The 11,660-nt window shown below is 49.7% G+C and overlaps 1 protein-coding gene across 1 annotated transcript in view; it reads right to left on the bottom strand.

The window, feature by feature from the left end:
- The window catches only part of BCAP31 (B cell receptor associated protein 31), a 29,019-nt gene extending 17,497 nt beyond the window's left edge, over positions 1 to 11,522 (bottom strand). Inside the window, exons 1-4 of the mRNA XM_019664327.1 lie at positions 11,417 to 11,522; positions 10,190 to 10,322; positions 8,622 to 8,722; positions 4,029 to 4,176 (exon numbers count right to left, since the gene is read on the bottom strand). Of these exons, the coding sequence (XP_019519872.1) occupies positions 4,029 to 4,176; positions 8,622 to 8,722; positions 10,190 to 10,281 (341 nt within the window). The 5' untranslated portion in view covers positions 10,282 to 10,322; positions 11,417 to 11,522. The remainder of the gene's footprint in view (positions 1 to 4,028; positions 4,177 to 8,621; positions 8,723 to 10,189; positions 10,323 to 11,416) is intronic.
- Between the last annotated feature and the right edge of the window lie 138 nt (positions 11,523 to 11,660).

Genomic DNA, 11,660 nt, shown 5'->3' on the forward strand with positions numbered 1-11,660 from the left:
CCAAAACTAGACTGAAGAACAAAAGGACAGCAACTTGTCTGTTCCCCTTCCCCCAATTCCCCAGTGCTGTTCCCATCCCCCAATTCCCCAATTTAAAAAAAAAAAAAAGAAAAAAAGAATGTAAGCTCTGAGCAACAGGGTTGCCAGTTCGATTCCCACATGGGCCAGTGAGCTGCTCCCAAGCTGAGCTATCGCTGAGCTGTGAACAGGTGGCAGGATGGCTCAGCTGGTGAGAGCACGTGCTCCTAACAACAAGGTTGGCAGTTCAACTCCCGCATGGGACGGTGCCCACCTGCAACTAAGATTGAACACGGCACCTTGAGCTGAGCGGCCATGAGCTGCCGACGGGCAGCCAGATGGCGACTGGACTTGGAGCTGAGCTAGCTGCGCCCTCCACAACTCAGACTGAAGGACAGCAACTTGGCTCTTCCCCTTCCCCAATAAAATCTTTTTAAAAAGAAAATAAAAAATAACATTTCAAACCAGCTCACACATCTGTCAGCAGGGAATGGATTAAACACACGACAATCCCCTCACATGACAGAACACTACACAACCATTAAGAAGAGTAAGATGGGTTTGTGTGTGTCATTTGGAAAAACTGCCAAGATAAATTGTTGGGTAAAAAAGGCAAGTCAAAGCAGAGGGGGAAAAAAATCCACAGCACTTGTAAGAGAAAACTTAAACATGATGGAAAAGACTATTTTTAAGAAGTTCAGAAACAACCCAATTATTACCTGTAGCTGTCTCTGGGGATGGGACTACAGGGCACTCACTCTCGCCCGACATTTCCATATTATTTGAAGTTTGGAGGGGCTTTATTTTAAAATAAGCAGGTATAACTTTTGTACTCAGAATCACAAAGATAGACTGTTTAGTTTTTAAAGTGTTTCCTGTAAGCTGCATATGGGCTGTGTGGACACCAAGTTTGGACAAGAACATTTCTATGGCTAATGTTGTGCAGAGAGACGCTCAAGCACCACAGCCACCATATAGGATCTGACCCCTAGACTATGGAGGAGTATATACGTCCTGTTTTGATCAGCTACTGGACAGGGGACATGGGAGGGTGTGGCAGACACAGGCGGCACCTTTTCACTGTGATGTGTGGTTGCTAGAGCAACCAGGCCCAAGAAGTTACTGTGTCCCATGTTTAAAATGGAATTCGACAAAGCCTTACGTGCTTGTCTAATGGAGAGTCCACCGCAAAGTGGGGGAGGCAGCTAATACGACAGAGAACAGAGCAGGATTACAAAAGCAGATAGGAATGGTGGGCCCAGAGTTCACTCTTCTCCCAGGCTCTGTGCCTCCCTCTGGGAATAGCACAGGATGAAAATGAGGACTGCTTTTCTTTGAAGCCACACCTTCAGGTTAAAAATGAAACTGTTAACTGCTCTATATCCTGACTGTGGGGGTGGTACCTGAGTCTACATTTGTCAAAACACTGAGCCAAGCACACACTCACTCCTCTGGCTACCCACTGTCCCCAGTCCACATAATAGCTGCCCTGGAAGGGATCACAAAAACAGAAGTCAGGAGCGTGAGATTTTGAAGCCCCGGTATGTGGGGAATAAACATCACTGTATCTGCCACCACTGTGACAGCACCCTCTGCACTCTGCCAGCATCTCTCAAAGTGGAGCCCTACATGCAAACCCTCCAGGTAGCACCGGCTGACTCCCTCCTGGCAGCCCCAGCCTTCACTGAAGGGCACTCAGGTTCATCGGCTTTTGCAGTAGCTCGGCCACTAACTCCTACTGATCTCTACAATGAGCCATGACCCCAAGTCCTTCGAGTTCCTGTTTGGCCCTATCTACATGGCCCTTTATAAACCTAACATGCATGTTTACAAATGTTTCCCTGTTTAAAACTCAAGTCTCATTTAGGTTGGCCCCATAGGTCAACCCATCTAGACCGCCAAGGATTCTGAGCGGTAGCTAACCTGCCTGCTGTTGACTTCCTCCTAGCTTCCATCTCTCCCTGCATCTACTCACCATGACAACAGTCCTCAGCAGAGAACACTGAGTGGGTCAGGAGGTGGAGCACAAGCTCCTGAGGCCTCTATTTGGATGGAGCTGATCCATGGGGCAGCCACTCATGGGAGTTCGGACCCCACCCAACAACAGGTATGCCAGCGCCTACCTGGCCCACACTTCAGCATCTGATCCAGAAGAATTGAATATGTGCCTGGCAATCATTCTACTGAAAATCCATACACTAGCTCAACAGAAGGCACAGGCAGACTGAGAGAACTGGCTCTCTAGGAATTCACAGTAGTTGTCAACGATGCCTCTTTTCTCTGAAAGCACACAAGCTTTTCTTTCTAGACCATGGCTTGAGAACGGTCAGACTCTCCCATTCTAGTTACTGCCGCACCTACCCTCTCCCTCCTTTGAAAACTGGATGCTTGCCTGTCTGAAGTCTTCCAGAATCTGTCTGGCCCTGTAATAAATTCCTCAAGGAACAGCCAATTCCATCTGCAAACAATCACAAGAGCCTCTAGACAGAATGTCATCAAGTCCAACTGGAAGTCATTTAGAGAAGCTGGACACTCCAGTGTACCTTCGCCCTCTTGGGATTTCAATCCTCTCATAGACCCAATGCTTCCTTGACCCTTGACCTTCTGCCCGCCATTCCTTCCTGGACACAGAATCATCAAGGGGACTATCTTCTCCCCAGGTCCTACCATGTTTCACAGTCCGGAGCTCACTGCAGGCTTTCACTTTCCCAATACTATTCTGAAGCTCTGCACGCTCTTCTGGGACAGTCCTTCCTTTTATTCCTGTCCTTCCTATCTTTCAGATGAGAGCTGAGCTGGCCGAGGAGCCCTGAGCGCCTCTGTGGTCCCTCACAATGTGGTGTCATTGTGTCCTCCCACCCTTCAGCCCTTGTGCAGGTAGACTCGGAATCATGGTTTTGATACCTGGTCCCCCAGACCTGTCTCCCTTTCAGTCTCAGCCCACAAGATCGTCTTCTTTTACAGAGCTTCCTAAAACCCAGAATTCTAGGGTCTGAGTTCGACTCCTCCCAGCCTTCTCACTTTCTGAGTCTATGGTCAGACAGCTCACCTTGAAGAGCTATCTGCCTTTTCCAGCGCTACCCCCACCACTTTCCAACTTTGACCCAGAGAGGGTAGGCTCACCTGGACCACTGACTTTTTTCCTGAAAAACTGAAACCCAGATAGGTAGTCATTCTAATGCCTGGTGAAGAAGGATCTCCAGGTGACAAGAGGTGGGCGCGCCCAGCCCAAGGATCCACATGCTCACCCTGCTTCTGAGTAACCTCACGGTGAGCCTCTTCCCAATACTCCAGAAGCCCTTGGTCTGAGCACAACGTCTACCCTCTGCCAGTCAGCACACTTGAGAACAGCCAGGCCCCCAATCTGAACCCCTGTGAACAAGGGGCAGTAAATCTGCCCTGAGTTCAAACAGGTGCTTTCTATCAGTCTAGTCTTGCCCAACTAGCCACCCCCTGGGCCCTGATCAAGGCATTCAGTCTTACCAAAAACAAAACAAAACAAACAAACAAACAAAACCAACCCAGAAATACTCATACTGCCATGGAACACAATTATGCTCCTGTGACGGGTCTACCGTCTGGGAAGGCCCAGGGCACAGGGTTGGTCTCAGCCCCGCTCGTGCCACTTCCATCCACTCTTCTCAGAGCAGGACCCCATACACAAAAACCCCGTTTAATTAGTCCCTTTTAAGCTGAACTCCAAAGGGCCTCTCCCAGAGTAAGGAAACGCCTCATCCTTTACTTCACGCTAGGTACATAAAGCGAGCTCCTAAAACAGCATGTGGCCAGTTATGACAGAATCAGAAATCAGGTCTTCTGACCTCCTGGTCAGTCCTTTCCCACTCTCCACGCTGCCTCTGGAGATAAGGGGGGAACTGGAGGCCTCTGGGGAAGCTGTGTGGCTCCCTAACACACAGACAGGGCTCCGGTTCAAGGCCAAAGACTGAGAAATCAAAGTCACAAGCTAACCCAGGGGGTCCACTCACAGCCCCTCACCCCACCCCACTCACAAGGACAGCAGCAAGGAAAAGCCGGCAATGTAGAGATTCCTTTGGGCACGGAAAAGCTTCATGTGGAAGTGTTCCATGGCCCCAGGGTTGTTCTGCATGTTCACCTTCTCTGTCACGTCATCGTACTTCCGGATCTCACGGAAAGCATCTACAGTGGAGCAGAGAGGAGAGAGAGTTTAGCTCCCGCTTAGACAAGTCCAGCTATGCAGCTGGGACAGGCGGTCTGAGTTGGGGTGGCCTTGCTTCCCTCAAACCATCTCCCATTCATTATTGCCCCTTCTAGACACACCTGGGGGGATGCCTGTCAGAGCTCTGCCCTCAGACCCTCTCTCTCCTGCAGCTTTTCTCACATCCCTCACTGGCCCCATTCCACCCAGACCCACAAGTTTGCTCTCTGTTGTCAAGATGCTAACCAAGTCTGAGGCATTGCTGACCGGAGCAGCTCCCCTTTCCCATGGTCCCCCCTAATGTCTGGTTCTGTTTATCTCAAGTTGGGCTGGCTGTCCACCACCATACGGATAAGCCAGTCCTGTTTATGGAAATGCCTGCTAAGGAGGCACGAGCTGCCTAAGAGGCAAGAACCAGAGGAGGCCTGCTCAAGATTAAAAGGGTTTTCATTTCTAAGCTTTATAACGGGCTTTGTTGTTTAAACTGTTTTATTCACTTTATAAAAGGAATTTGTGCTCATCAAAAGCTCAAACATTCCAGGGCCGGCCGAGTGGCGCGTTGGTTAAGAGCTGGCTTGGGACACTAGAGGGCCCCGGTTCGGATCCCACATGAGGGCCAGTGACACTGCCCTCCACAGCTAAGATGCTGAACAACAGCTCAACCTGCAGCTGGGCTGCCCTAAGTCGCCGTCCATGGCGTAGGCTGAAGCCCCTGCTGCAGTGGGTTGCCATGGGCTACCGTGTGTGGCCAGCAGCCAGCGTGAGTGGCCAGCAGCCGCAGTGAGCAGCCGTCCAGAAGCCAGCGACTGATCTGCCTCGCCCAGGAAGAGTGCAATGATGGTGCCAACTTGGGCCAGTGAAGCAATGTCCTCCACAACTAGACTGAAGAACAAAAGGACAGCAACTTGTCTGTTCCCCTTCCCCCCAATTCCCCAGCGCTGTTCCCATCCCCCAATTCCCCAATAAAAATCTTTAAAAAAAAAAAAAAGCTCAAACATTCCAGAAATGTAGAAGAAGAAAGAATCTCATAACATAATCACCTCTAGCAGGTACAGAATATGTGGCCATCCTATCTCAAGCAGTCACTTTCGGTCACATTACCCTATGTTATTTTCCTGGTAATCCACACCCTCTATCTGAAATTACCCTAATTACAGGTTTATTGTCCACCTCCCCAAAATTAGATTACAAACTCCATGAGAAAAGAAATCTTTTCTACTATATCCCCAGGGCCTAGCACAGTTCTGGGCACACAAGGGCATGCAAATAACTGTTGAATGGTTAACAGCCTCTGCTCCTCTGAGAGCTGCTGTTAGACATACAGTACTGTAGCTTACACATATTTTTACATCTACACATCTGTAAAGTAGAACTGGAACCATCCCATACCTAGTACTTTCTCCCCACCCACAAGACATCTCTTTAAGTCAGTTCATAAAGACCGACCTAAAGAAAGCCATTAATAGACTCCCATAGAAGAGGAGCAAGGTATCACTATATGGGTATCATTTGGACCTTAACTCCTGGTTTGACACTGCTTGGTTTTTAAGCTTATCTTACACTGTAAAAATCTGCCTCTCCTTACCAGTGCCTTTGTGTTAAATCTGTTTCATGAAGTGAGCACTCTCCAACACTATTAGCAGGCATATAAAATGGGCAACTCACCTGTTTGCTATGGACTGCATGTTCCTGTCCCCCAACATTCCTATGTGGAATCCTAACCCCCAATGGGGTGGTATTAGGAGGTGGGGCCTTTGGAAGGGGAGTAGGTCATAAGTGCAAGGCCCTCAAGAATGGGATTAGTGCCCTTATTAAAGGGACCCCCAAAAAGCACCGTCACCCCCCTTTTCCCATGTGAGGACACAGCAAGAAGGCAGTCATCTGGAACCAAACCCACAATATCTCTTAGGTATGCCTATAAAGTCGGCCTTCTGTATCCGTGTGGTTTTGCATCTGTGGTATCAACTAAACATGGATCAAAAATATTTGGAAAAAAAATTTACATTGCTGCTGATGTGTATTATATACTTAGGCCTATTACGGCTTTCCTGTACTGAACGTGTACTTTTTTTCCCTTGTCATTATGCCCTAAACAATACAGTATAATAACTATTTACATAGCATTACGTGTATTACATAAGTAATCTAGAGATGATTTAAAGCGTATGGGAAGAAATGCATAGGTTATATGCAAATACCACACCATTTTCCATAAGAGACTGAGTGTGCATCCACAGATTTTGGTATTCACAGGCATCCTGGAACCAATCCCCCACGGATCCCAAAGGACTAGACTATACAGTCTTTAAAAAGAATGAGACTGCTGTAAAAGGATGTCTAAGACACAGTAAGTGCAAAAATGCACAATCCAAAACTGTGTAGTATATTAATAAAGATGTCAGCATACAAAATGCCTATGGAAATACACAATGAAGCATTAATGATGGGTATCAGAGACCTGGGATGATGGGGGTCTTTAACTTTCTAGATTAAATTTTTTAATTTTAAGAAATGTTATTTTTGTGATTAAAAAAACATGTTTTTCTACACAGTCATCTGTATCCAGGAACCCCATCACCTTAAGGACCACCTTGGCCAAAGGCAAAGAGCAGATTGGGGATGAAGGTGTTACGCCATACTAGCGCAAGTCACACAGCAGAGTGCTGCCCTCCCTATCTCAGGCATCTGGCCCAGGGCAGCTGACCCTAGACCCTCATCGCCCACTCTCTCCCGTTATATCTGCCTTAGGCCCCTTCCAGTGAAGAGTAGGAGCCAGCCAGGACTGCAGCTCTAGCTGGTATGCCCATTACCCTTCCCTAGTATTTGCTACTAACATATTTGTAGAAGCCACTGCCATTGGGCTGTCGGAAAAGTCATGATGTATTTTTCTGTTTTTCGGTGCAAAAATGCGTCATGACTTTTCCGACAATCCAATAGATTAGAAGCTGCCTCTCTAGATTACGTTTCTTACCATTAGGGTAGGAAGCTGCCTGTCATCATAGTCAGATGTCTCTTTAAAACTTTCGAGCAGTTCCCTGACTTCAAAAAAGAATGGTGCCTTTGCTAACTATTTGGTTCTGCAAAGGCCTCCCTGGCCCAATCAGTTGCGCTAGGAAATGGAGAGCTTGTGGAGTCTGGTTTGCAGAGGGACAAGGGAATACCCCCAGCAGAGTCCTTCCCTGCCCCAATTCTCACCCCACCCTACATTCAAAACCAAAAGCACATGAAAAGCCTGGCTTTTTGTGCTCAGGGGAGGATGTGTATATTCTCTACCCCCCCCCCTGCAGGGTCATTGGCTGCTCAGGGAGAGGACCCTGATTGAAAAAGAGTTACCTCTCAGAGCCTTGCCAAGTATTTCAACAGCAAGGTATGCAGGCAGCTGGCACCCACCCTACAAGGCTACAAATAGGTAGGCAGCACGTGGTCTCTTCAGAAGCAGTCGTGCCTGGACATATCTCATCAGGCCCCAAAACATGAGGAAGGAGAAATGCCTCAAGCTGCAGCTAGTGGGTGGAGCCCTGCAAGTTCCCCTAAACTGGTGCCCTGGCCTCCCATCCCATGCAGAGTTTCTGCTGGGGATTAGGGAGAGGAGTGCTCTAAGCTTAAGCAACCATCACACCTTGGAGATAGGACTGCTGTCTGTAGCAGGGCCAAGCCAATACTTTGGAGTCCAAGCAGGGGGACATATCGATCACTAACCACAGCAAAACACATTTAACAGCCAGACGAGAGCTGCACTAACAATTCTGGTCTCTGAACAATCACGCCATCACCACGTCGCAAAATGTTTGCCTTCCATCTTTGCACCATCTCGTCCTAGGCCCCATCCCTGAGAAGGCCATGGGACCAGTTTATCTTTCAAGCCCCTGCTGGTATGCACCTCAATGAGCAGTTTATAGAACTTCAGAGCTGGAAGGACCTGAAAAGACTTGCAGTTTGACCCAGGTCCACAGAGGTCTGGGATCACTCCCTCGATATGCTGCCAGACCTCTTGGTCCCCTCTATACTACAGGACATGGCAGTTCCCTTCCCAGCTAGGCTTCTTGTGTACTTGGTCACTCAGTCCCCTATTTGTGGCCTATTTGAGGCATCGAGAGGGAGACTGATGCTGCTAAGTGACTTGAGGGTGGTACTACTTAGACCAAGGTCAGCATGGGCCAGTTAGCTTCTCTTAGTTTCAGTGCTGGAACGACCCGAGGAGCTGCCCCTAAGACATGAGGTGGTCCTCACAGGGTCCACAGAGACTGCTGGTCAAAGTGACCCTGCCAGCAGTGCCCCCTTCATGGATGAAGAGAGCCTCTTCTCCAAGAGAAAAACAGTGGCTATCTTAAGTGGTCTGTCTCTGAGAAGCCAAAGCTGCACACTACATGTGAAACATGGCAAAAGGTCTACGTCAGGTAGCTGCCCTCAGCCACAGCTCACTCACCAATGAGCAGCAGCACAAGGATGACAATGAGAACCACAAAGAAGGTGTTGCCATAAGTCACCACCAACTCCACCAGGCGGGACTTGAAAATCTTCTGCCATCTGTGAAGAAAACAAAAAGGACAGGGGCTGAAGAGAAAGAACACACACTTGAGGTCTGCGCCTTGAGAAGAGAAATCCAGTTTTGCAGTCTTCTCCAGTGGCCAAATATCCCATACAGAGTCAGCCTCAGCTGCTTGCAATTTTCCAATTTGTGACATTCCCTCAAGAGTGTTTAAAAAAGATGCTTGTCCATGTGTAGAAATTTATAGAAAACCAGTCTTAAACACTGGTAGTCTCTGAGGAAAGAAATGGGAAACTTAATTTCCATTATATTCCCCTATGTAGTATTCAAAATGCTTGCCACATACACATTATTTCTTTGTTTTTCCATGTGACCAATCTTGGTTCATCTAGAAGCAGATCTAGAAGCAGATCTGACCTCCCTTCACTTCCTTCCACAAATACTTCAGAATGTAGCTCTATCAGAGACGAACCTTCGGAAATGGTTAATGTAATCACAATGCCATCACCAAACCTCAAGAAAATCAGTAAGAATCCATCTTTATCAGAGTCAGAATCCCAGAGTCCAATTGTTGCATTTTTTAATAGCTGGTTTGTTTGACTCCATACTGACCAGGTTCTGAGTCTGCAATGAGTTGAGGAGTATCTTAAATCTCTCATTCTATAAGCTCCCCCATCCTACACCCTCTTTGGTTTGCTTTCCCAATTTACTTTTTGCAGACAAGTTGTTTGTTCTATAAAGCTTCCCAGACTGCAGCTCCAAAGGGTCTTCTGTCTCTGCCATTTCCTCCCAACTGTACGAGCTGTGAAGATTCAGCTCTGGCTTTTGGCAAGAATGGTCCTTCGACAGTGCTGTATACTTCTACTGTATCACATCAGGCGTCTATATTTTTCATTAAAAACAGTTTTTCAAAGTGTCCGTGGAGACTCAGTCTTATCGGTAATGTTCTATTTTAAGTCAGAACAATGTGCTCATGTATATTATATGTAATTAAAAATTAATGTCCAATTAACTTTTAAGAGGCCCTCTGTCCACTGAAAGGGACTATTGCTTCACCCCTCACAAGCTGAGTAATGCTCATGAGGCTACTGCACAATGCCAGTGAGACTAGTTAGGAGGACAGAAGTCACCAAATCAGCAACATGACCCCGTGGTGCAAGTCTTCCGGATCCCACACTGCCATCCCCTGAACCTCAGGGACCCAAGGGAAGGCAGGAGGGCATCATTCCCAGAACCGTAATCAGAGCTAGGTCTTCTCCCCTTTGGGGCATTCTGAAGACCAGAAGACCGGGTACACAGTAAAGGAACTCGGCAAGATGTGACAAAGCAGAATGGTGTGGAAGGTTGGCAGTAGTAAACACAACCCCTGCCACCCCCACCCCAGACAGGTTCTACTTGTTTCTGTCTGGCCCCATTTCCAGGGTCCACCAACCTTGCACACATAAGCTACAGAGCTCAGCAAGTCACCCTCTTACTTGCTTGCCTCCTTCCTCCACAGGCCATACCTTTTGGGTGAAATGAAGGGAATGCAGAGAAGCAGCACAGCAAAGACCTCTGCATAGAGGAAGGTGGCAACTGCAGTCCACTGCAGACTCATCCTGTTGCTAGGTTTCCAACAGGGAGATGTGAGCTTGTTTCCTGACAGGGCACAGAAGGAGGAGTCATGAGAGATGGACAGCTAAGCTACCCTCTACCCCAGCACTCTACTTCAGGGTCTTTAAAGCACTGGCTGAAACAGGGCTCAACTCCGCAGGGAGACTTGACAATGGTGCTCAAATGCTGGACCGACTCCCACTTGAAGGGGCGGAGTTACTTTGCTGCTCCCTAGCAAGTGTGTTAACACGTCCGTCCAGAGCCACCTTTTCTGGACAATTCCTTTCCCCGTGCAGTCCAAGAGACTCCTTATGCCCGTTTAAGTGAGAACGCATTTTTAATAAAGATTACGTAGACAGAAGGAAATTCTCAACATCCATCAGGCCCGTTCCCCTCCTAGCCACGGGGAGCTCTGCGGCAGAGGCTCCCAGCTCCTAGGCATCCCAGAGGCGGCAGTATTTCAGTAACGCACTTTCTCCAAAAGCCGAGGTGCCCCCACTCCTCCCGCCCCGGGGAAAACAGGAGGCCCTTCCCTTCCAGCCCTTTCCAACGGGGCTGAGAGAAAACCAGCAGCTCCCTCTAGGGCTAGAGCGGAGGCTAAAAGGCCTTCCGACTGCTGCGTCTGCCTCCGATGGGGCCGGAGAACTAGAAGTACCTCAAAAAGCCCACAAGAGCGACTCCTAGAGGGCGGGAATCAGGGCCAGGAGCAAATGCAGGTCTCCACTAAGCACCTCACGGGCCCATCTAGAGAAAGTTCTAGAAGAAGCTGTCTCCTCAGAAGCCAGAGGAGCCCCTCCCGGCAGCCCTAGTCGGTCACAGCTCCCACCTGGCTCGGGAACCCCCACGTGCGAGCCCCCGACGTGGCCCTGGCCCGGCACGCCCTCCCCAAATCCCACCACCAGCGGCTCCTCCGGAGGGCCTTCGCCACCTCCCCCCTCGGCCGGCCCTGATGCCGCCAGAGCCCAGCTCCACCCGCCGCCACTCCGACTTTCCCCAGCCCGCCCCTGCCTCCGCACTCCCGGCTCAGCCCTCAGCCCCGCGCCCTCGGAACTCTCGGCGTTGCCCGCCGCTCCCTGTCGTCGAGGAGCTGGGAGACCTCGGCGGCCCCCGAGCCCACCCTGGCGTGCGGCCCGGCTCACCAAGAGCTTTCCACAGACACCACGAACGCCCAGCCGCTGCCGCCAAACTCTCCCACTCCGGCCTTGGCCCCACCCCTTCCCCCGCAGCCGGAAACCGGAAGCGCTCGCAGGGCCTTGCCCCTCCCCCAACCGAAGAGAGGACCCGAAGGCTCCGCCCACGGCCGCTTTCCACCCCGCCTCCCCGCTCCGAGGCGCCAACGCCCAGGACTGGAGAAGAAGCGGCGCTTTGGGCGCGCAGGGAGGC

Source organism: Hipposideros armiger, unplaced genomic scaffold (assembly GCF_001890085.2).
Source record: "Hipposideros armiger isolate ML-2016 unplaced genomic scaffold, ASM189008v1 scaffold_419, whole genome shotgun sequence".
Lineage (NCBI taxonomy): Eukaryota > Metazoa > Chordata > Mammalia > Chiroptera > Hipposideridae > Hipposideros > Hipposideros armiger.